Below are 26401 nucleotides of genomic sequence, written 5' to 3' on the forward strand. Positions count from 1 at the left end.
AGACTTAACGAAATTATATCGGGAACTCTGCTCTCGTAGCACACATTTAGAAATGCTGTCTGTTGTTTTGGAAACAGCGTTCACCTATTTCTCTTCCAGCGTCTAGTCAGGAAGTACTTTTCACTTCAAAATTTTACCATGAAGATGAGGGTAGGTCATCCATGAGTGGTGTGCATAAATATTAAGAAATATACTTCAGCATTTAGAACAGTTGGCTCGTTAGTATACCACAAAACTTACCGGAGAGGAGAAAATGTAAACTGTAGTAAATTTAAGGCCCTCCACCCATCAGTTCTGGAAACAAGAAGTGATCAGACCATTGATAGACTGAATGCTATAGAATTTAACTTTGATAGTGTAATTGCACGCTGTTTTGAGAACTTGGCAATGCAGTAGTCATGTAGTAAGGTGAAAGTAAATGATTGAAGTAACTTCGCCTTCATGCGTTACAATAGTAACAATAGCGTAAACTTCGTAGGCATACACAGCTCGGTAGTGATACCTTGACATTTCAGTGACAGGAAGAAAATGCTGGGTCAGGAATACCTCCCCTTTTGATAGGTAAATTCTGTTAGATTTTGTAGTTTCATGTTGTTATATATCACTTAGTGTGTAATATATATATAGATATGTGTTGGGTAGATTCAAGAAAAGAGTTCTGTTAATGCAATATTTATGATTTTGGGTATGAGCACTTATTATTTATCAGTTCTTTGTTACACATTAGAAATATTTCCAAGAAGTATAAGTTCTGTATAATGTTATACAGGTCACAGATAAGCATAAGGTTTATTAGCAATTTTGGTCATCTTTGAGTGTGGATAGGCTGTTGTTTACTTTGACAATAATTAACTATTTTCATAAATTCCCATTATTCACTTGCTTATTTAGTGATGGAAAGGTGAAGAGTGAAGAGGGGTAGATGATAGCTATCGATAACACCAGGAAAACAGACCAACAGAGGAAAGGAGGGGGTAAAACTAATGGTAAAAGGTTGTAATTTCATTCAGATAACTGTAAATATTGTGTATATGAAATTGGATAATAATAAAATGGACCAGGCTGAAAAGAAGTGCAAACTATCAAATGATGGTGAATACTGCTCTTCAAATAGATGTTAGTTTGTTGAATAAGAAGATGAAGCCAACAACATTGATGAATCCAAGACAAAGTTTGAGATATAGAGATTGGACCCTCGGAGCCCAGCTCAAACCCCACATACTACAACTAGGTGAATATATCAGACAAAGTATGAAAAGGATCTGGGAGTTGTCATAGATAAAAATCTGACAATTGATAGGTATATGGTATAAAAATAAGCCAGTAAGTTAGTAGATATTAATCAGACTTACTGGACAGACATTTAAACCATTGAGATATAGATCAATCAATCTGTTGCATTGGGTCTTTCTTGCAGGAAACCTGTGACTTCTAGGTAACTGGTTACTTCCACTGGTTTGCCCCACAAGTTACTCAGACAAGGGATTTTGTGTTGTCTGTATTAGGTGAGAGTAAGGGAGTGTAGAATGTACTCAGTGTTTTGTGTATGATGGTTGCTTCTGGGGCTATTGTGTGTTGGTACTATTTTAATGTGGGTAGGTGACTTGAACTCAGTTGTGGAAGTATGTTTAATACTTTTCTCCAGAGGGATTTTCAAGTTGGGTTGATGTCTGGAGGGAGCTTGGTGAAGTGTAGACTATGAAGGACTATGTGGAATGCTTGTTTTGTGATCTGAGTGTGTATTTACATGAATGTATACAAGATTAAATATATGCTCATGGTGTCATATTTCTATATCTGTAATTATTAGAATTTGTCTTAAATTAATTTATTATTAGCCTGAATTATTTTTTCTTATTTGTTCTATAACAGGTTGGCATTTTTTAATCCAAATTGATTGTGAACCAAGGTTTCTTCTCCACCAAGTAATTCATCCATGTATTGCATTTTTTTCACACATTTTAGCTATCATATAAGACAGCATTGATCTGTAAGGATGTGTTGTTTGATACAAGGTGTGGGTTATTGCAGATGTTTGAATAATATGTATATATTTTTTCTGTTTGTTGAGCTGTACTTGTGTGAGGGATGGGAGGGCTTAAAAAGGGCTTAAAAAGTTCTTGTATAGAATTGTGTGCTCATCATTACAAGTTTATACTATAACTCACAGTTGAAATTAGATGTTGAACAATTGTGGCCATTGAAAGAATTGCCACCTTCAGGAGACAAGATCTCTTAAATAATCATTACCTCAGATTTTGATAAGATTTCTCCCACAGCCCCGCAGTGGCTGGCATTAGTCCTTGGGTCCTCGCACAGATTTCTCTGGGAAGAAACTTTGGAGTGGGGTTTGTACTGTTGGTATGGGATTGTTTCTATGTCAACAGCTGGAAGTAGTAGGAGGGGAGTAGTCTCCTGTTGTCAGTTCACCATGTGTGAAAAGGTGTAAGAAAATACAGTTGAAATTTATATAGAGACAAGATCTCTTTATGATTTTATGATGTGTTATTGGAATATTTTCGTACTACTCTTAGTGAGTTTCCTTAATTTATGATGAGATTAGACTTGTTGTTGTTGCTGACAAATTTCCTCTCAATTCTGAAGCTATATAAACCTTTATTGACTACAAAGAAGAGATTGGGAAAGCTGTTGTTCACTCAGTTGAGGAGGCTATTCCTTTAATGGTAGAAACTTGTGCCTCTGACAAAATCATTGCTGCTACTCTGAATTGTGTAGGTTTTCCAGTTATCTTTTTTCATGTGATCTTACTCCCACTAAATGTAGGCAGTCATTAATTGATAAAGAGGCCCATGCATTTGTGGAGTCTATGAGAACAGTAACAGGGATTAGCAGTTACCAGTTGTCAGCTCTTTATATATGAAAAGGTAGAAGAAATGCAGTTTGATAGAAAGATCTTGGGCCAATTCCAGAGACCAATTGCCAACTCCTTGGTACTGTACCTCCAGATGGAGGTAAGGAGTTTGACATCATCTCTGTTTATTTACTGTTGGTAGTTATCTACTTGGAAGCTCGCTGGCTGAGCAAGTTAGGGCATCGTTACTTGCGGTGATGGTCGAGGGGATGGCAATTCAAACCCCACCACCAGTGAAGTTGAACCAAGGGCATGGTTCATTAAATTCCACATTGCAAAGTCCTCTGTAAAGGGGCACTGTCCTAGCCTCCAGATAGGGGGGAGATTGTGACGTTAAACCATATCACAGTTATCTACTTATTAACATTGTAAAAGAGATTTCTGTTATGCTGTAATTGAGCCAGGTTTTGTATCCAAGGGCAGTAGTAAGGCAGTACCTTTAACTTAACCATGGATGGTCTCCTAACAAAGTCTCTTTGTTTAGTTAGTTGCAGCTTGTCACACTATTGTGGACAGCTCCCACCTTGATGGAGAACCTTAGGAGAAACTGTAATTACCTAGTTGTAGTATACAGGAAAGGAGCAACACTTGTTAGGTTCCATCTCCTACTCTTCAATTTAACATACTTATCCTCAAATTCATGTAGGGCTGTGGTTGTGGGTGTGTTCTCGTCTGTCACATAGTTGTAGACCATCTTCATTGTTGGAAATAGAGAAAGACTGTGGAAGGGTAGAGTGTCCATGTTATTGGAAGGGTTTGGACTGGCTTTGTTTTGTGTATTTACCTATTTGTGTCAGTCAGTCTGTTGCCTTGGTTCTCTCTTGTAGGGGATTCATGGCTCCCAGGTAACTAAATGTTGTCTTTAATCTCGACATTTATCTAATACCAGATGATTTAATTTCTTTTGAGGGCAAGGCCCAGTGCTGAAGGGATCAAGACTATCACAGTTAACCCCTTTGTCACAATGACACCCTTCTGAAATTAAGTTCCAGCTAATTTCAGATTGCTTTATATAGCTACAGACAGGGCTCTGTAAAGAGAGGATTAACCCATTGTGTACCAGGTAGCATTTCTGTTATTCTGGCGGCCTCTAGCCATATAACCAATCTCTGAAGCATCTCTATAGTAAGGAAGGAATTATATCTATTTCAGTTAATTTCTTCCAGACTGGGTGGCTCTTGTCTTTTTATTCAGGTTTGCCATCAAGCTATTTTATTCATCTGCATGGCATCCTATCAGTAATGAAGGGGGGTTTTAGCAGTGGTTGATATGTGAAATTATAAGTCAAATTTACTAGAATGTCAGAAGACAAAAGTTGTGTGCCATATGGAAAATAACTTAATAGATAAATGAATAAATAAATAACTTTTGGAATAGATGAATGAATAAAATGATAAATAGCTTTTGTGGAGGTTGTGTCAAGTGGAGAGGTGGAGGAACCATCTTTGTTGTCATTGAAAGACATATTTTCTGTGCCCCAGTAAGATGTGATACAAACATCTGAAGTCAGGAGTTCTGGAGTGATTCATATAAATAAGATTGGGGCAGTTCATGTTATTTTTCATGTTTATGCATTTGTCCTAAATAATGCTGCTTTTCCATCAATGAGGATTTAAAAATCTGGGTACATAAGAACAAAGGAGACTGCAAGAGACCATTAGGCCTACACTAGCAGTTCCATGTCCATTACCACCTGTCATCCCCATCCATAAAGTTGTCTAACCATTTCTTAAAATGACTGATAGTTTCAGTGCACACTACATGGTTACTAAGTCTGTTCCATTCATTGACCACCCTATTAGTAAACCAATTCTTGCCTTTTTCCTTCTTAAATCTAAATTTGTCAAGTTTGAATCCTTCACTGCGAGTCCTGCCCTGTTGTCCTAATATGTTGACCTTGTGTGTATTACCCTTGTTAAAGCCTTTGATCCACTTAAACACCTCTGTTAGATCACCCTGCATTCTGCATCTTTCCAGAGAGTTAAGGTGCATAAGCCTCTCTTTGTAAAGTAAATTTCTGAGCCCATATATCATTTTGGTCATTCTCCTTTGTACTGATTCTAGTGAATTGATGTCCATTCTATAAGATGGAGACCACATAGTTGAAGATGGGTCTAACTAATGCTAGAGTTTGATAATTACCTTTGCGTAACTGTCCTAGCAATGAAACCTAATGCTCTGTTATCTTTAATCCTAGCACTGATGCACTGTTTCCTGGTCAGGACTCACTAGAACTCCCAAGTCTCTCTTACTCTCAGTTTTCTCTAAAAACATGTAATTTAAGCTATATCTATTTTTGGAGTTGTGTAGCCCTTCATTTAACATACTGCACTTTGAGATATTGAAGTTAATTTGCCATTTCACCGACCATGTGAACAATTTGTTAAGATCATCTTGCAGAATCTCAGCATCGTCTCCTGACCTAATTAGGCATCCTATTTTAGTGTTGTCCACAAACTTAGTAACATCACTATTAATTCCATTGTCCAAGTTATGTATATAATGAACAACAAGGGACCCAAAACCGAGCCCTGGGGGGACCCCACTAGAAACACTACCCCACCTGGATTTTACACCATTTATGGTGACCCACTGTTTTCTGTCACAGATCCAAGCTCTAAGCCATTCTAACTCTTTTCCTCCAATGCCATGGACTTTGATTTTATTTAGTAGTCTCTGGTGGGGCACCTTGTCAAACGCTTTGCTAATTCAAGGTAAATAACATTGTAACTATCATTTTTATCTGATGCCCTATATACTTCAGTGTAAAAGGATAGAAGATTAGTCACACAAGACTTACCCTTACAAAAACCATACTGTGCGTCACGCATCAAATTATGCCTCTCACTGTGTTCTCTGAGCCTATTAACTATTATTGGTTCAAGCATTTTACCTATAACTGATGTCAAACTGATTGGCCTGTAGTTGCACATAAACAATTTATCTCCCTTCTTAAAAACAAGAACATTTGCCTGCCCCCAAGCGATAGGCACAAAACCAGTGCCTACTGATTTATTAAGTATTTCTGTTAACTGGTTGCAGATTTCAAATTTACATTCTTTAAGCTCTCTCGGAAAAGTTTTGTCTGGACCTGGGGATTTTCTAGCTTTAAGTCTTTCAATCTGCTTGACTACTTCTACCTTACTAATCCTGATATTAGATTGTTTACTCTCTTCATCCCCACTGAAAGCTGGATCACAGTCAGGTACCATATCTAATCTCTCCTTAGTAAAGGCCGAGAGAATATTTGTTAAACGCCTCACTCGTTTTATCCTCTGATTCTGTGATGACATTTTTGTAATTTTAAATTGGGCCTATCCTTTCCTTATTTTTTGTTCTGTAGAGATGAAAGAAGACCTTTGGGTTGGGTCTTGCTTGTCTGGCAACCTTAATTTCATAGTTACATTTTGCCATATGCGTATTCTTTTTAACCAGTCTTACATACATACATATACCAAGGCTTTTTCCCCCTTACAAGGGAGGTAGCCAAAAAGGAAAAGGCATAAAATCATTCCCACCCATTCCATCCCTGAATACACTCCACACCCCTCCACCCTCCCTCTTATCTTAGCACCTCCTGGATGACGGGTCATCCCTGCACCTTGTCCACTACCCTGGGTCAGAAGCAGTGTCGCAAGACACAGCACATCCACAGCAAGGCCGCTTCATTAAATCGGCGACCCCCCCCTCTCCATCCCCCCATGCATAAAAGGAGAAGATGGGGAGAAATCCCTTTGGGCTGCATCAAATTTTGCTCACACATACTACCTCACCCCCCATCCCCCGCCCATTCCACCTCATGCATCACAACATCATCCATATACAACCATTCTCCATTCACCCCTGTCTTCCGTCCTCTCCCATCCTTCCTCAACAGACATTCCCCTCTTCCCCAAAGCCCCCTTCACCCCATCCATCCACCTCATCCTAGGACGTCCCCTCATGTTCACTTCCTCCACATCTGCCTTCCATACCTCTTTTACTAGTCTTTCTTCACTCATTCTTTCCATGTGTCCAAACCATCCTAATACTCTTTCATCAACCCAGTCTTACCACATCATTATATTTGGGTCTAAGGTGTGTTTGCCCATTTTTATTCTTATGTAAAGTACTCTTTTCACTCCGATCTCATGTTTCAGCCTCTCCATCATCCATTTGGGACTATTACTATTCTTCCATATTGACTTGAGGGGAATAAATATTTTGTACATTTATAATTAAAGCTGTTAGGTTACTATACATTTCATCCAAATCACTGACTAGGCTGTTGACCCCGTGCCTGTGAGTGACCTGACCCAAGATACATATATTATTACCCTCTGTGACATGATTGCTGACTGTGCTAATGAAGTCCAGACTGACCATATATCTGACCTGGTCACAGCCCCCTGGGTAGGTCCCGTAAATGATCAAATGTCTTGTATACTTTCTCATGTCAAAATTGGCTTTCCTGAAGTCCGGTACTTGAACGTTATTACTTTCTAATTCTTCTTAGAAATAAATGGCAGATTTTATGTGTGTAATGGAGTTTCCAGCTATGAATCATTTTACTTCAGTGGTTAAAGAATCCATTCATACCATGAAAATGGTATCAGTCAGTCAGTTATGCCAGGTCTGTCTTGCAGAGAGCCTATGGCTTTCAGGTAACTCGCAACAGCCCCCTAGAAGATATGTTGTTGTCTAGGGATTGTTAGTGTGGGGCCTGTTAATATTAGGCATTCTGTGTCCTGTCTGTAGTGGTTGCATCTGGGACAGTTTGAATATGTGGGCAACTTTAATGCTGGATGGTGTCCTGAGCACAGTCATGACAGTATGTCACTTTATCTGGTGTAGGAGGGTTTTTTCTGTGAGGCATGAATCTGGGGTTTGTTGTTGGAGTATTGAGTTTGGTGGTCTGTCTTGAAGGGCTTGTACAGTGATTGGAGTGTGTATATGTGTTTGTGTAGATGCCTTGTGTGGCAAAGATGTTATGTTGTTATAGATTTTTGAGTAGTATGCTGCTGGTGTAGTTCTTGTATTGCATTCTGTTGGTGTTTGTGAAATGTAGTGTGAAGGGTGTGTGGTGTTTAGGGTTCTGGTGAAGAATGTTCCTGTTATTTTCTTGTAGTGTTCCATGGGGAGGATTTTAATTTCTGTATACAGATGACCAATTGGGGTGGTTTTGGTGCATCCTGTTATGACTCTTGGTGCTCCATTCTATAAAAGTTTGAAAATTATTTGTATTCATCTTGCTGATTGTCGGTAACCATGCTCTGGATGCATAGTCAAGGGTGGTTCTTATGAATTGCTTGTAGATGGTTAATAGTATTTCTTTCTGTTGTCTAGAGTTGATGCTTGAGATGGATTTAAGAAGGTTTTCTTGTTCATTTTTGATGTTAAGTCTTTGATATGTGGTCTGAAAGTCGTAAGAGTACCAAATGTGAAGCCTAGAATTTTAGTTGTTTTTTTTTCCAGTGGAAGGATTTGGCTATCTAATTTTACTGTAGAGTGTTTTTTGATTCATGGTTGTCTGTTGTAAGCTTTGTCACTGTTGATTTCTGGGATAGAACTTCCATTCTGTTATTTTTAAGCCATTGCTCAAGTTTTTAGTATGCCTTGGTGTTCTTTGTTGCTATTTTGCATTTACTGTGCTGGGTTATTATTGTTAGGTCATCTGCATATGAGAGAATATTGGTGTTTAGTTTTGGTTCTGGAGTTGAAGAGATTGAACGGTATATAATGAAGAAAATGGTACAGTAATATCTAAATCTAAATATGTAAATGATTGCACATTAAAAATTTAGTTGCATGCACCAAAACAAATCAATTGTGTGTAGAAAGTGAGTTTGTAAAGCAGTTTATGATTATAGAATGATAATTATATTGATTATTCAGATTGGTAATATATGCTTGAAATTTATGACTGCAGAAAATATGCATGAAATGTATGAAACATTCCTCTGACTTTCCTCATTTAATGCTACCTTCCCCATCTGCAGGCTGTAGTATGACAGGCAGCATGTATGAGCCTCTAGGACCCCGTGGAGTCGCAGGGGAGATTGACCCTCATAATCGGTGCTTGGGGGGAAGAGTGTGGTGTATAACAGACATCTGTGGAATCATCTGTGCAGTCATGACATGGCTCCTTGTCACATATGCAGAGTTTGTGGTCATTACAGTGATCCTGGGCACAACAACCCACCCCTACTATACCACAATCAACATTTTTATTTTCAACGTCTTTGCCTTCCTTGCACTTGCATCACATTTCCGTGCAATGTTCACTGACCCTGTTAGTATTTTCTGTTGTTACTGCAGTGATTAAATGCTTGTGATAATTTTCTTGATATTGTGAGACATTTGGTTTCTCTATTCTCATGTATATATTTTGAGGTTCTTTCATATGAAAAAAATATTCTTGTGTCTTTACATGATTTCCATGAGTTTTTCATAAATACTAAATTTTGTAACATCCATTGGCAGGGAGCTGTGCCCAAAGGCAATGCTACTCGTGAAAACATACAAAGAATGGGGCTACGGGAAGGCCAAGTTATTTTCAAATGCCCCAAGTGTTGCAGCATCAAGCCAGAAAGAGCTCACCATTGCTCAGTGTGTCAACGATGTATCCGAAAAATGGACCACCACTGCCCTTGGGTTAATAATTGTGTTGGTGAAAATAACCAGAAGTACTTTGTACTCTTTACAGTAAGTGAAATTTTCATAACACTATAAATGTATGTTTTTATTTTTATCAAGTGGTTTAGAGCATTACTATTTGGGGCAGGGGTCAAGAGTAGAGGCAATATAAGTCCTGCTTAGCAGCAAGTGATGTAAGGGGATAGTACATTAAATTCTCATGATAACAAACTTAATCTAATCATGATGTGTTTGAAAATGTGCTGAAGAAAGAATGTTTGAATGAATAAATGTAAAAACTGTAATCAGTGCCAACAATCCATTCCCCTGCAAATCACTAGAATAAATCTCCCCTATCAATTATACCTGCTGTGTCTTGCTCTGACCCAGGGCAATGGGTGAGATGCAGGGATGACCCATCATCCAGAAGGACCCAGGAAAAGTGGGAGAGAGGGGTAGTGAATGGGAGTGGAGTGGGTGGGGAGGAAATGAGTGGGAGTGGAATTATGCCTTTTGACTTTGGCTACCTTCCTTGTAATACCAAAGACTTTTTCCCCCCTACAAGGGAGGTAGCCAAGTCAAAGGCATAAATCCACTCCCATCCCCATCCCCACATACTCCACTCCCATTGACCACCCCTCCCTCCCACTTTTCTTAGCTCCTGGATGACAGGTCATCCCTGCGTCTTGCCCACTGCCATGGGTCAGAAGCAGTGTAGCAAGACAGCACATCCACAGTAAGGCCACCTCATTTAATTGGCAACCCCTCCTCTCTGTCCCCTCAAGCAGAAAAAGAGATGGGAGAAATCCCTTTGTGCTGTGTCAAAATATCAATCGCACATACTCCATCACCCCCTTCCATGTATCACAGTATCATCTATACACAACCATTCTCCATTTACCCCTATCTTCTGTCTTTTCCCTTCCTTCCTCAATAGACATTCCTCTCTTTCCCAATGCCCCTTTTACCCCATCCACCCATCCATCGCCCCCTCATGTTCACTCCCTCCACCTCTTTCTTCACTCATTCTTTCCATGTGTCCAAACCATCCCAATATCTTTTATCAACTCAATCTCCTAACTCCCTCTCTACCCCTACTCTCCTCCTCACCTCTCCTCATTTCTCACTCTATCCAGCCTAGTAACCCCTACCATACTTCTCAGCCATTTCATCTCAAGCACATTTAAACTCTTCCTCTCTTATGTTCTGTGTTTCTGCCCAATACAGTGCTGTTGGCACAATCACCCTTTCATACAATCTCCTCTTAGCACATACATATACCAAATACTTTTTTATCTGATATTCACCCACTCTCTCTCCTACAAACATGGTTACCACTATATAGTTTATTAAAGTCCTATCTACCACCCTTCCAACCACCATCCTCTCCCCTGTGTACTTATGCTTGACTTTCTTCCTAAACTGCTATCATCATCTCTCAAGACACATCACCACTATCATCTCTCCACCATGATTTTTTTTTACTGGAACTCTACACTTCCCAACCACCTCATCTATTGGTTTGTCTCCTACCCTAGCATTGAGATCTCCCAACACCACCACATTGACATTTCTCTCTAAACCTTATATGCACTCATTAATTTTATTGTATTCATTTGAGAAATATACTGAGCAGACAAGAAACCCCTTTGGGCCACTTCATTTTTGCATCCATTCACTACCACTCCATTCACAAATATCTTTGGCACTTTCCCTTTCTTGCTTGAGAAATATTCCATTTGCATCCAATGCCCCCTTTATTCCATCCATTCACTTCATTTTTGGTCATCCACCCAGGTTCTCTCTTTCCTATTTCTGCATTCCATACTGTTTATACTAGTCTTGCTATCTGCCATTCATGATTTTATTAGACTCCAAGAAAATAGTGTGCAAATTAATCCTTACTCCTTTATCTATTAGGATTGAACCTTTTTGTATGGGCTGGGAAAGTTGATGACTATTTGCCATTTTGTGTGGGAGCTACTTGATATTTGTAAATACTGTATACATTTGTATTGTTAGAAATTCACCTGCACACTTGTAATACATATCTGCAATTTTTCAGCTCTACATTGCTCTGCTAAGTCTCCATGGCCTCTTCCTTGGCATTCATCAGTTTATAATATGTGTAGGCAATGAATGGAGAGAATGTTCCTCCTTCTCTCCTCCAGCAACAGTTGTCCTTCTTCTCTTCCTCATCTTTGAAAGTCTCCTGTTCTCCATCTTCACTGCTGTCATGTTCTTCACACAGCTACAAGCCATATGGAATGATGAAACTGTAAGTATTGTTGTGACTTTGCTTTTGTAGATTTTATGGTAAAAAGTGATTCATGTTTCTTTTTGGAATACATTATGAATTAATCATATTCCAGGATATTTTTTATGTGGAAACCATAGTAAAGATAACTTGTTAATTAGATGAGGGTTACATTTCTGAAGATGTCACATAATTGGAAATTGCAGATTTATATCCTAATTTTCCCATAAGAATACACCTAATTCTTGACATTTGCAGTTTGCCTTTTTTTCCCTAGGTTGAATAGTGGCTACCCCCTGTGTAAGGGGGGAAAAAGCCTTTGGTATATGTATGTTGGTGTATGTACATTATTCTATTTTTATTTTTTCCAAATTCCATTATACTCATATGGAAGTGGTTAATTGGAAAGATCAGGAGAGTAACAGAGTGAAGAACCATGTAGGTTTATGAAAGAAAGAGTGTGTATGGATAAAAATTTTATAGTAAGGAAGACGTACAAGAAATTTTTGGTCAAAGGTTATGATTTTTTTTTTTTTTTTCAATGAATGTGGAGAAGGCTTACAATTGGGTCAATAAGGAATTATAGGAGCTATTGCAGATATATATTATAAGAATGAAGTTGTTAAGGGCAGTCAAAAGCTTTTACACGAGTAGTAGAGTTTGTGTCATGTTTGGGCATTGTGACAGTGAGTGGTTTAAGAAGATGGAGCTGTACTTGATTGTATTATGTCAACATGGTTGTTCAATGTATACATGAATGAGGTAATATAGTAGGTAAATGCAAGGGTGGTCAGTCAATCTGTTGCCCCTGGTCTCTCTTGCAGACAACCTGTGGCCATCAGGTAACCAGCAACAGTCTCTGGGCAGGACCACAAGTCACTCAGGGAAGATGTGTTGTTGTCTAGGGAGTGTTATTGTAGGGCATTGTAGTATGAGGTGTTCAGTGCCCTCTGTGTGGTTGTTGCATCTGGGGCAGTGTGAATCTGCATACTGCTGGATACTGCAGCAAGCAGTATCCAGCTTTCAAGCAGCTGGACTGTGCATCAAGAGGGCAAGGAGAGGAGGACCCCCCCCCCCCTCTAAAAAATGCTGCAGTATCCAGCTTTCAAGCAGCTGGACTGTGCATCAAGAGGGCAAGGAGAGGAGGACCCCCCCCCCAAAAAAAAAGGGGGGGGGAGCAGAATGCAAGATTCACTGGCAAAGCAAATGGACACATCACTCTTTCCCTCCTCAAGGAGGCATGTCCCCTGGTCCCTGGACCAGGCCAAAAAGTCATTTTTCATTCCTACAACTGTATTCCTGTTTTTTTCACATGAAGTCAGTATACTGGCACCTGTCCTCCCACTTCTTCTATTAGCCAGTGACATGGAAATGAACCCAGACCCTGACATTTACCTCACATGCTCCAAACCCAGAAAATGTGCACACAACTCCACCAAATGCTACATTTGCTGCTTTTGTACCTCTGTAACATGTACAACACTTACCAACACAAACCAATACACAAAGAACTGAAGATTTGACCAGAGCATGACAACAGTCACACCCACAAACACACCAATGCAGAAGCACACCATATGTATACTACAGATAAACATAACTGGACTCGGTAACAAACACTAGAACTGCTTTACTTCCTACGCTAACACAACATATAGTACTTATAAAAGAAACAAAACTGACACTACAAATAACAAGACCTTCATTCACCAACAGCCTAACCAGACAACTTCTCAAACACAATCAACAACCAATATCCCCTGACATAACGATGTGGTCACCCTCCTTACAAACACCAACAATTTGAGAAACTATTCAAAATCTCTCATCTGATCACCTTTAAACTGCCCCTGATGCATCTACCACACAGAGGACACAGCAAGGCTGCTTTGCTTATTAGCAACTCCCCACTCTCCCTCCCCGCGTGTAGAAAAAGAGGTGGGGAGAAATCCCTTGGGGCTGTGTCAAAATCATTCACACTTAACCACTCCCTATTCACCCCCCCATTCCCTGCCCCTCCCTTCCTTGCACTAACAGTGTCATCAGTACACAGCCATTCTCCACTCACCCCTGTCTCCTGTCCTCTCCCTTCCTAGTTTGACAGACAATACCCTCTTACTCAACAGCCTTTTCACCCTATCTATTCATCTCATCCTCAGTCATCCCTTCAAGTTCATTCCATCCACCTGCCTTGCACACTTTTTTTTTACTAATCTTTCTTCACTCATTCTTTCCATGTGTCCAAACCATCTCAATAATGTTTCATCAGCTCTATCTGCCATCTCCTTTTCCACCCCTTCTCTCCTCCTCACCTCCTTGTTTCTCACTCTAACCTTGTAACCCCTACCATAAATCTCAGACATTTCATCTCAAACAAATTTAAACTTTTCCTCTCTGCCTTGATTAAATTCCAAGTCTGCCCCATAGTGTTGCCACACTCACCCATTTGTATAATCTACTCTTTGCATCCATTCTCAGATGCTTATATTATGACACTCTTCAGTGCCCCTAGGCATTTACTTGCTTCTCTCAATATATAATTTACCCCCAACTCCACTCCCCCTTTCCTGCCACATGCGACCCCAAATACCTAAAGCTAACCACTTCCTCCAGCCTCTTTCCTTTAAGACTTCCAGCTCACTCCCATCTTCTCCCCTTGAATATCTTATCACCTTGGTTTTACCCACATTTACCTTCAACTTTCTCCTACCACGTATCTTCCCAGACTTTGTCATTGGATTTTGATGATGATGAAAAAACAAAAAACAAAATAAAGTAAAATTACTTGAAAAAATTGCTAGAAAACCATTGCTGACAGTGGGCTACATATGATAGACACCCTTTCTCCCTTCCAATACCTCTCACGAACCATTATCTGATGGCTAACCGTACCAGATCTCTGTACCTCACCGCATCTTGCAACCCTGACCAGCCCTCACAAGGAGGGTGCTGGTTGAAGGGCCAGAGGTGGATGGGGGGTCCATAGTTGGAGGGGTGGATGGTTCCTCCTCCACATTTTCCACATCCTTGTCTTTGGTCTGGGACCCCTCCTGCTCCCCAGACCCCTCCTGACCACCATCCATCACACCATTATTGCCCGGCCACATTTTGTATTACGTATTTATTACGAAAATTGGCAGTGTGAAATTGCCAGTTCTATACATCTGAATACATACTAAATAGCACCTGCCAGACTGTCAGAGTAGAACTTCACCTCCTCATACTTGGTTTCATACACTAGAATTGCCTAAATTATGTTCTAAAGGATTTGGGAGAGAGGGTTGATGAAAGAATATTAGGATGGTTTGGACACATGGAAAGAATGAGTGACGAAAGACTAGTAAAAGAGGTATGGAAGGCAGATGTGGAGGGAGTGAACATGAGGGGACGTCCTAGGATGAGGTGGATGGATGGGGTGAAGGGGGCTTTGGGGAAGAGGGGAATGTCTGTTGAGGAAGGAAGGGAGAGGACGGAAGACAGAGGTGAGTGGAGAATGGTTGTATATGGATGATGTTGTGACGACATGAGGAGGAATAGGCTGGGGGGTGGGGTAGTATGTGTGAGTAAATTTTGACGCAGCCCGAAGGGATTTCTCCCCGTCCTCTCCTTATATGCAAAGGGGGACGGAGAGGGGGGGTCGCCGATTAAATGAAGCGGCCTTGCTGTGGATGTACTGTGTCTTGCGACACTGCTTCTGACCCAGGGCGGTGGGCAGGGTTCAGGGATGACCCGTCATCCAGGAGGTGCTCAGATGAGAGGAAGGGTGGGAGGGGTGTGGAGTGTATTTAGGGATGAAATGGGTGGGAGTGTTTTTATGCCTTTCCTTTTGTGGCTACCTCCCTTGGAAGGGGGAAAAAGCCTTGGTATATATATGTATGTATGTATGTTCTAAAGGCCGATTTTATACCCTAAGTTACCCCCTGAATTTTTTTTGCCAGGATTGCCAATTATGTCAATAGATAAAAAAGATTTGAGTGCCTTTTATAGCCAATGGATAGGACTACTTAGCCATTACCACAGATTTGACCCTTGACATGATGCTTATTTTTGGCGAATTTTTTAAAATGTGGCATACAACATATCCTGCTGATGCTCAGTCCATTAAACAATTGCGGTATATGACGTGTGCCATTGATGCTGTAGGAGTTAACTTTCTTCCTAAACATCTTTTTATTACTTTCAAAATTTTCTGTCATACTCCTCCATTTTACATCTTCTTTCCTTTGCCTCCACACACACATTATGATAATTTTAACAAATGCTTTTCTTAACCTCTTCAATGCGACTTGAATTCTCGCATGCAGTATTGGATGCCTGATGCACAACAATTTGATGATGCATGATAATACTTGCATTATAAGATATAGAATCACTGATGATTTATTTGTTCTCTTTCACTCTTAGTAATAATAAACACAGAAAATGTGATCAAGCCAGTTCACAGAATTTGGGGGTCACTCAGCTAAAACTACAAAATAAATATATTCACTCGCACCTGTGTAGGTATCATCATATGGAAGAGGTTAAGAAATTATATCAGAAAGTAGGGCTGACTTACACAAGGTATATGAAAATTTCTAGATTTTTTGGCCACAAATAGGGGTTGAGTTTTATATAAAGTCTACTACAGTAAAAGCCCTTGTATCCGGCACCAATGGGCCCGAAGACGTACCGGATACGAGAAAATGCCAAATACGGGAAGGGATATTAAAAAAAAAATACATTTATTTACATTGTTCATTTACTTATTAATAGATCTTAATTCGCTTTAATAATAAACACATCCACATGTCTATATATTGTAAATTCTATCAGTATAGAGTAAATCCAATCAATATACATCAGTTATAATCATCACAGCATTACCAGTTATCTAATTCATCATCTGATAATTTTACGACGGAGTTGTGAATGGCCGCGTTCAGTGTTGGTGGCTGAGAGGGTGCATTCACCTCTACACTCAAGTTTTCTTTCACTAAACTTTTTGTACCAACTTTCATAAAATATATGATGTCTCAGCTTAGAATTTTTTCCTCTTTGTTTGTGCACTGTTCTGCAAATTTCACAAATACTGCTAGACCCTTCGCTGCATCCTTCCATGACACTTTCATCTCAGGGTCGTCTTCTTCACTATCTGCCTCTGTCATTTTCGCGTGTTCATCGGGAAGTGATTGTAAAATTTCATCATCACTAAGTGAGAATGTTGCTGCTCGGTCACTGTCCATATCTATACACACTTGTATCGCTTCGTCACTAATGCAAAGTTTAGTGCGACAACCCATCTGTCAATTCTTTCACCACCGATTCTTTCTTGCCGACGGAAAACCCTCAAATTTCTTATTCCCTTCCTGATCTTCAAACATTATTTGCAGATATGATTTTCTCTAACATCGCATTAGAGTTTGTTGTTTTTCATCCTCCCAAGCTAGTGATTCCATAAGAATAGCATCTTTAACATTAAGCCCACGTTGGAATTCGGAAATGCTACCGTCCTCAAAATAAACTAGTTTGCGCATAGAACTTTTCCGATAATTCTTTAAGTTTTGAATCACTCCTTGATCCATGGGCTGGATCACACTTGTTACGTTCGGCGGTAAATACACAATAAAAATGTTTCCATTGCTCAGTTCCTCAGCTTTATTGTTGTCGAGTATGAGAATAAATTTGCTGTCCTCTAGAAGTCTTTTTTTTTTTTTTTTTTTTTTTTTTCTTTCACTGAATGTTTCTGAGTCCATCCATGGGTTATTTTGTGGGTGATAATCCACTGGCAAGTATATTAGATTTTTAAAACAACGTGGCTTCCGGTATTTTCTAACGACACACAATTTGACTTTATGGGTCCCTGCCATGTTCGTACACAGTAACACCATCAGTCTATCCTTGCTTTGTTTGAATCTTTTGGTGGTTTCCTCTGCTTCACTGGCTAGTGTAGATGTCGGTAAACAGTGGTAGAACAGGCCGGTCTCGTCAACGTTGTAGATCTGTTCCGATTTCAGATCGTCCTCGGCAACCAATTTTGCAAACCTATGACAGAAAGGAGGAAAGAAAAGTAAAAAAAAAAATATATATATATATATATATATATATATATATATATATATAAATGCACTATGCATCCGTGTATGCGAGAAATAAATTGAGATATGAGATGCGAATCTTTACCGTGTAGGCACAGGTTAATTAACGTACCTTTCTATAAACTCCTCTGCAAAAGGTGAATCAGCAGATTTTGCTTCCCCAAACACATCAAGACGACGTATTCTATGGCGATTCTTGAATCTTTTAAGTCATCCATCTGAAAACTGGCACGATTCTCCAATTGACATCTTTTCGGCAAAATATTTGGCTTTTTCTTGCAGCGTTGGGCCTAATATAGCTACACCTTCAGACTTTTTAAGACAAAGCCACTCGTACAACACCTTGTCCAGCATTTCCACACGTTTATGTTGTAGCGTGTGGCAATTTTCTCCAGCTCCAGGCGTGTCACTCAACTTCGCAAACTCTCTTAGTTTTTTGGATTGGGCCTTGATATCGTAAATGGTAGATGACCCAATGCCGTATTCTTCCTTGAGTATTTTTCTATTTTCGCCTTTCTTCAATCTTCTACATATATTCACCTTCTGCTTAAGTGAAAGCACCACACTTTCCTCTTCTCAACTTTGGGTATGATAAAATAGAGTTGGCTAACATGTGCACGGAGGTGGCTAACACGTGGCGGGAGAAGTGAATGGGACTGAGAAGCCCTGGTGGCGGCGAGAGCAACTACAACCACGCGCAGGGATTTTAAACACACGCGGGATTTTTTTTTTTTTTTTTTTTTTTTTTTTTTTAAGGCCGGATACCAGGGCTTTTACTGTATTACTCAAGGATATATGGTATGTGCTTTTGTGTGGTATAGGTGGTACATTGTTACAGATATTTGAATAGTATTTGAAGCGGCCTTGCTGTGGATGTGCTGTGTCTTGAGACACTGCTTCTGACCCAGGGCAGTGGACAAGGTGCAGGGATGACCTGTCATCCAGGAGGTGCTAAGATAAGAGGGAGGGTGGAGGGGTGTGGAGTGTATTCAGGGATGGAATGGGTGGGAATGATTTTATGCATTTTCCTTTTTGGCTACCTCCCTTGTAAGGGGGAAAAAGCCTTGGTATATGTATGTATGTATGTATATATATATATATATATATATTATATATATATATATATGATGTAAGCGGAATAGGAAACACAGGAGTCTTAGTCTTGAGTTTATTCCTGACTAGTTTCGCAGGTATGCTTTTTTCCTTTGAAAAAGCATACCTGCGAAACTAGTCAGGAATAAACTCAAGACTAAGACTCCTGTGTTTCCTATTCCGCTTACATCAACCTGTCAGAATGTCTCAACATATATATATATATATATATATATATATATATATATACACATACATACATACATACATACATACATATACCAAGGCTTTTTTCCCCCTTACCAGGGAGGTAGCCAAAAAGGACAAGGCACAAAAACATTCCCACCCATTTCATCCCCAAAAACACTCCACACCCCTCCCATCTTAGCACCTCCTAGATGACGGGTCATCCCTGCACCCTGTCCACTGCCCTGGGTCAGAAGCAGTGTCGCAGGATATATATATTTCTGTTCAGTTGGTGGTACTTTTGAAATGTAGTGTGAAGGGTGTGTGGTATTTAGGGTTCTGGTATAGAATTGTATTCCTGTCATTTGCATGTGGTGGTGTATGGGGAGAATTTTGATTTCTATACAGGTGTCCAATTTGTGTGGTTTTGGTGCATCCTTTTGTTACTCTCAGTGCTCCATTCTGTCTATATATATATGCTAAGGACTTCTTCCCCCTTATAAGAAAGGTAGCTACTTCCATCCATTCCATTCCATTGTATAAAGTTTGTAAATTGTTTGTGTTTGTCTTGCTGAGTGTCGGGAATTGCTGTGGAAGCATAGTCAGGATTGGTTCTTTTGGATTGCTTGTAGAAAGTTGATAGATTTATTGTTGTCCAAAGTCTGTGCCCATGATGGACTTGAATAGGTTTGTTTTATTGTTGATTTTTGCTGTCAGGTCTTTGATTTGTGGGCTGAAAGTTGTTCAAGTATCAAATATTAAGCCTAGAATTTTAGGGTTCTTTTCCAATTTTACTACATTTTTTTTTTTTCCCCTCATGATTGTCAGGTATGAGCATTTTGTTATTATTGAGCCTTCATTCTTGTTTGTTCAAGTTGGCTTGGGTTTTCTTAGCTGCTATTTTGTACTTAATGTGCTGGGTTATTATTGTCAAGTACAGGATGTTCAGGATAAATTTGGCACTTTCGGAAATGAAAGAAAAAAATTGTATCTTGGCCAAAAATTGATATATTCTCAAAATTCAAATTGCATCTCTTAGAGTAGAGGATCTTTTGCCAAATACAGCTCACTCAAAGAAGCCGCCCTGGGCCTCCACCATGGCCTCCATGCAGGACCTGAACCTGCAGCATGCAGCCTTCACAGTATCCTATGAGAGACGTCTGAACACTAGTTTGATCCTGGCAATCAGCTCGTCCTTGGTGTTGCAGGCAGTACAATTGGTGTCTTTTTCAACTACACCCCACACATAATAGTCCATGGGGTTGCAATCAGGCTAGTTGGGGGGGCCAGATGTTGGGACTGGTGATATGGAGCTGAGTCCTGCTGCCACATGTATAGTCTTCCCACAGCCACCCTTTCCACCCAGCACTTAACAACAGTGGACAGCAACTCAATATAACCATCTGAAGGGAGTCTGAGTCCCTCTTCATAGATGTGGGGCAGCATGATGTGGCCTTCACTGGAAACACAACCAAAGACCATCACAGTTTGAGGGAACTTGGCCTTCATGAAGCGCAGGACTTTGTGCGGACTGTAGGCTAACCACCTGTTGTTCTGCATGTTGTGCAACTGGTCCTGGCAGAAGTTCTTCTTGTCTAAGAAGAACCAGAGCATCCCTGGCTCAACTGGATTTTTGACCTTGTTGAGGAGTTTCTTGGGTTTCATAAGGCAGTTCTCTGGGGCCTTGGTGGTGAGTAGTTGGCCCTTGTGCCTCTTGTGTGAGGAGTAGCAAAGATTCTTGTTCAGTGCTTTCTTCATAGTTGTCACTCCAACAAGTATCTCTCACCAAGGCCTGGATTGCCTTGCCTGGATCTTGCAGCATTTTTTTTTCCAAGCTTCTCGACAAATTTCGTTGTGGGGACAGAGTCAGAATGCTTTCTCTGATCCTTCCTGCTAGTCACTGCTTCCACATCTTTGTCACAATTCTCTAGCTCACATCTCATGGTATTTAAGGAGCACTGAGCTGCAGCTAAGATATCCAAATTTTTTAATCCAGTGCGAATCATGATGATGCAGGTCACTCTCGTCCATTATTCCTGTGCTTTCCAGTCTGCTCTAGCACTCACGCCCACCAATAGTACACATAATCGGCTATCTGTTGCACTTTACTGATATTAAATCCTTCAAATGGTTCCGAGATGACAGAAGACAAAAGAAATTATAAAATTTATCTGAACACCCTGTATATGAGAGAACATTGATGTTTAGTTTTGGATCTGGAGTTGGGAGATCACTCTTGAAGAAATTGATCAGTAATGGTGAAAATATTACACCCTTGAGATTTGTTTGTTTTGGGTTACTCTGCTTTCTATTCTTTCTGTGAAGATAGTCAACCATTTCTTGTTATTGTAATGAATGTCTGTCACAATTATGATTTTGGATAGTATGTATCTAGGGACCTTGTCAAAAGCCTTATTTATACATTGGCTACTATAACTTATTTCTCTTGAGGATTTTTCTTTATTGAATACTTTTAACACTTATTGTGTAATGTTTGCGAGTCATCAGCTGTTGTAGCTCTAAGAACTACAGTTATATGGTGACATAAAAACAGTGGAGATATTTGGCTGTTTATTGAAGAAGATTGAAGAGTTCACACCCAGCAGGTCACTACACTGTTAACATTCAAGGGCCTATACTAGGACTGACCTATGTCCTGGCTTGGCTCAGCACATCATCCCTGGTGGACACATAAGGTCATGGTTACCACATGTTCTCATAAATGGAACTAGCTACACATACCCATATTAGTGCATGACAGTTTTAACCTCTAAATTACATGTAAAATATAATGTTAATAGAATGTTATGTGCCTCTGGTGCTAAGATGGGAGGGAGGGTGGAGGGGTGTGGAGTGTTTTCGGGGATGGAATGGGTGGGAATGATTTTATGCCTTGTCCTTTTTGGCTACCTCCCTGGTAAGGGGGAAAAAGCCTTGGTATATGTATGTATGTATGTAGAATGTTATGTATATTTGTACAATATGGCAATGTATTTTTTTGTGTTGATGTACAGAGGTTATTTGTAGATATCCTGTGGTGGTCACGAAGAATGCGTACAAAGGCTACGCTTATGTTGTATGTCTGTGTGTGTTTACCTAGTTGTATTTTACGGGACGAGAGCTATGCTCGTAGTGACCCGTTTTCATATCTCTCCGCATCCAATGTGAGTAAGTATGCATGGCCTAAGGAATAACGCATCCTTTCCATCAGTTCGAATGTTGTGGATGGTAGTGAGATTGGTTGTATGATGCAGAATTTTCAGGTTTGGTTTCAAGATTGGGATTATGTGAGCTCTTCCAGATGTTTGAGGTTTTGTTCTGTTACCAGGAGCAGTTGAAATTGTCAGTTAAGGCATTTCTTGCTGTTTGGCCAAGTTGTTTGAAATGGATGTTTGAGATCTTGTCAGAGCCTTTAGCTTTGAGATTGTTCAATTGCTTTATAACCTCTTTTATATTTTTGGTGAAAAGGGGTTGGCTTCTGTGTCTGGTTTGATTTTCATATTTCTTTAATTATTTTCCAGTTTTCTAATGTTGTTCAGGAGAATGTTTGTTGATGATGTTGCATTGCTTGCTGAGTGTTGGGATCAGCGAGATACAAAATAACTTTTTTATGTATACTCTATGAATTACTCAAAACATCCACAGCGAGGTCGTTTCACTTAATTGGTGGTCCCTCCCTCTCAGTCCCCTTATGCAGAAAAAGAGAAGACAGGGAGAAATCCCTTTGGGCTGTGTCAAAATATGATTCACACATATGCACCCCCTAACCCCCCATCCCCTGCACCTCACTTCCTTCCATAACTCTATCATCTACACAGTCACTCTCCATGCATCCCTATCTTCTGCTTTCTTCCTTCCTTGCTCAACAGACATTCCTCTCTTACTCAGTACCCCCTTTATGCCATCCATCCATCTCTCCTTCAGTTGTCCCCTCAGGTTTACTCCCTCCACCTCTGCCTTCCACACCTTTAGTTTTATTAATATTTCATTGCTCATTCTTTGTATGTATCCAAACCAAGATTAAATGAAGCAGCCTTGCTGTGGTTGTACTGTTTTTTGCTACATTGCCTCAGACCCAGGACAGTGGACGGGATACAAGGATGATGTGTCATCCATGGGGAGCTAAGATGAGCGAGGGGAGAAGGTGTGGTGGATGGGAGTGGAATGGGTTGGAGTAGCCATGTGCCTTTGACTTGGCTACCTCCCTTATAAGGAGGAAAAGCTCTTGTTATATAGATAGATGAATTGATAATAGTCTTAATGTGATTATTTTCCATTACAGGGTATCGAGCAACTGAAGAAAGAACAGGCACGTTGGGAGAGGAAATCCCGATGGCGAAGTATCCAGGCAGTGTTTGGACGGTTCTCCCTCACCTGGTTTAGTCCCTTCACTCAACCACCATTACCAGCACGGTCACATTCTTACCTCTATGCTGTCTAGTCATATGTTCAAACTTTTGGGTCATCATGTTACAAACCCTATCCCTGAAGGCCTCAAGCCTTCCTGTAGCAGAGTAGTGCTGTCTTGATAGGACCAAGAAGGGGGAGTAGGAATGGCTCTGAAAATAGTCTACTCTTTCATTTTAAGACAAGCGTGTGGATGCAGCACTGTATCTTTTCCTGTGATGCTCTTAGTTTCTGTGGATATCATGGGTTACTATGTGATAGTCAAAGGGAGGAATAAAGCAAGGAATAAGAAATGTTCCTGTTCATGTACAGGGGTTCTTTAAAAGTCTTTAGTAGAAAGGTTGGGACAAAATCAGACATATGTGGAATATAAAGACTTTAATAGGACATGTAAATATATATATTGACAAGTTGAAATTGACTGGTGAAAGATATGACTAGTTATGCAACTGACCAGTCTTCACTTACTAAAAGTGGAAAGACAATATTTCATAGCCATAGCCTAATGTTTACTGTTTTCCCTTGTTAAATGAACATTATGTGCAAGTTCTGTCAATCTTGTGATTAGTATATTGACTATCAGTGAAACTTGTCCTTGTTTGCATTTAAACTGGATAACAATTTTGTTTACAGTTTTTACATAATATATAGAAGTATTATTGTTATTATTATCATCATCATTATTTTCATTATTACACATTTCTAACAGTGTTATGATCATAATTTTGGTCTTTGATGATATAATTACTGATGTTAATCATTAATGGTGCACTGATTTTTATAAGTGAATTCTGATGATAATATTCTTTAATGGTAGGAACTACAATTATTTGTACCAAAGTAAGTGTGAAGTGATAGTTTTGTGTGTGGATAGTGCAAGCCAGAATGTTTACTGTTTCATTCTCTCACAAATGTGACAGATGCTTAGGGAATATGTGAAATGTTGGAGCCATGGATACAACTCTATCATGAACAGAACAAATTGATTGCAAAATATATTTTAATGTTCGTCATTTTGCAAATACAGTGTGTGTACTCATCATTTCAGAATTTTGCATTGGTGTTACAATTAAGTTTTGCATAATAAGAGACTGTTTTTGGTCAATAAGGAGACAAGGATGGTGCTGAAATTGGCTGCAGTTTCACAAAACCAACTTTGCATAATTTTTGTGTGCATCAGAAAAATATTAGTTATTAGATTAACTTTCACTCTTTAGAAAAGAATGTATAATAGCATCTTCATGAAAACATGTTCAGTCATGGAAATTATATTTATTTGAAAAAAATTATTAATATATGTGTATCACAACATTACCGAAACCAGTGATTATCTTATAAGCATGTATGTGTGTGTGTTTGAGTGTATGCTTGTACACATAAAGTAATAGTGATTGTAGCCTTGAGTTTCACTGACTGGAAACTTGGAGACTCAAGGTGGCTTGCAACAGTCTTCAGGCCCTCCCATAGATCTCTCAGGGAAGAAATGTTGGACTGTTGCCTGTTGTATTAATGTGGGACTTTCTGTGTCACCAATTTTTAGTAATAGGAGGGGAGTAATTGCCAGTTGTCAGCTCTCTTTGAAAAGGTGGAGGAAATATAATCAAAGTTGATAGATCTTAGGTACAGTCTGGATACAGAGTGTCAGCCCCACAGGGCAGCACCTATAGATGGAGTTGTATTGAATAAATGGATTTTGAAGATGGACGCTGTGAGGTGATTCTGTCTGATGTCTCTTTCACAGGACGACCACTTACAGGTACCCGTCATTGCTCCCACTTGTGCGTATATGAGGTGTTACCTGAAAGTTGCAGTAATTTGACAATGGGAAGAAAATAGTTTATCTTACCTCCTGGTTTCCACTGTCCCCTTTGAAGTACTCTTCTTGGGCGTGCATTTACTTAATTGTAATGTACAGAAAAAGAGCTAGGCTGGTAGGGTCCCATATCTTTCTCTGTCAATCAAATTTTCCTTTAGATTTATTTATGATTTTAGGATGGACTGTGTTCTCCTGTAGGCCATTCCACTAAATGACATATCTGTACATAAAACTGTGTTTCTTGATATACTTTTTTTTCCATTTTATTCCTATGACTTGCCCTCCTGTTCCAAACCAAGAGATATTATGTCAGTTTTATTCCATCTTTTTATTTACCTGAGCACCATAATCATGTCAGCCCTTTCTCATCCTTCATTTAATGGCTGAGCCAATACATCTAATCTCTCCTTATATGATTTATTTGCTAGGCTAGGGATTAATTTGGTTGCTACCTTTTGTATTCTCTCTATCTTATTCATATCCTCTTTGTATGGAGACACTTCATATTCCAATCTGGGGTGGATTAGGCTCATAAGGGTTTCATCTCTCCTTTCATCTAGTGAAAGACCTTTATGTTCACTAACAGTCTGCATCTCTTATTCACACTTACTAATGTTTTTGTTAGTTGACATATCATGCATAATCAACACTTCAAAGTCCTCATTTTTTATAATTTTCACTTTCCAGTGAATAAATCATTAATGGTCTCTATACTTTGGCATATTTCCAGTACTTTGTATTTCTTGGCATTGATGTCTATTTTCTACACTTCGTTCCAGTCATAGATTCTGTTTATATCTTTTTGTAACAATTTGCAGTCTCCTTCATCTTTTATTCTCCTTATGATTTTTGTATTGTCTGCAAACATATTAGTGTACATTATCATTCTTTCCATCATGTCATTTACATATTAAGAACATTACTGATCCTTGTTGAACTCCACAAATCACTTCCCTCCCTCCTGACATTGTATCCTATACTACTGTCCTCATGTATCAGTTGTTCAGGATACCATTCTTCCACTCAAAGAGGTTTCTTGTAAGTCCTCCATATAATCACAGCAACAGCATACTACTCAA

The 26401-nt window shown here is 39.5% G+C and overlaps 1 protein-coding gene across 10 annotated transcripts; it reads left to right on the top strand.

Annotated features, from left to right (window-relative positions):
* On the top strand, window positions 1-25640 carry LOC143032590 (palmitoyltransferase ZDHHC3). Of its 10 annotated transcripts, none has more exons than XM_076197458.1 (7): window positions 1-150; window positions 892-986; window positions 1115-1231; window positions 8851-9143; window positions 9335-9556; window positions 11553-11765; window positions 23382-25640. In XM_076197458.1, exons 2-7 carry the CDS (start codon window positions 923-925, stop codon window positions 23538-23540), a joined length of 1068 nt encoding a protein of 355 aa, XP_076053573.1. In that variant the 5' UTR covers window positions 1-150; window positions 892-922; the 3' UTR covers window positions 23541-25640. The 10 variants fall into 10 exon arrangements, with proteins under 10 accessions (XP_076053573.1, XP_076053588.1, XP_076053594.1 ...); XM_076197463.1 differs by lacking the exon at window positions 1-150 and adding an exon at window positions 546-561; XM_076197473.1 differs by lacking the exon at window positions 1115-1231 and having other exon boundaries at window positions 3-150.
* Window positions 25641-26401: the final 761 nt, after the last annotated feature.

Source organism: Oratosquilla oratoria, chromosome 1, assembly GCF_046742065.1.
Source record: "Oratosquilla oratoria isolate Oo_2021 chromosome 1, ASM4674206v1, whole genome shotgun sequence".
NCBI classification, from domain to species: domain Eukaryota; kingdom Metazoa; phylum Arthropoda; class Malacostraca; order Stomatopoda; family Squillidae; genus Oratosquilla; species Oratosquilla oratoria.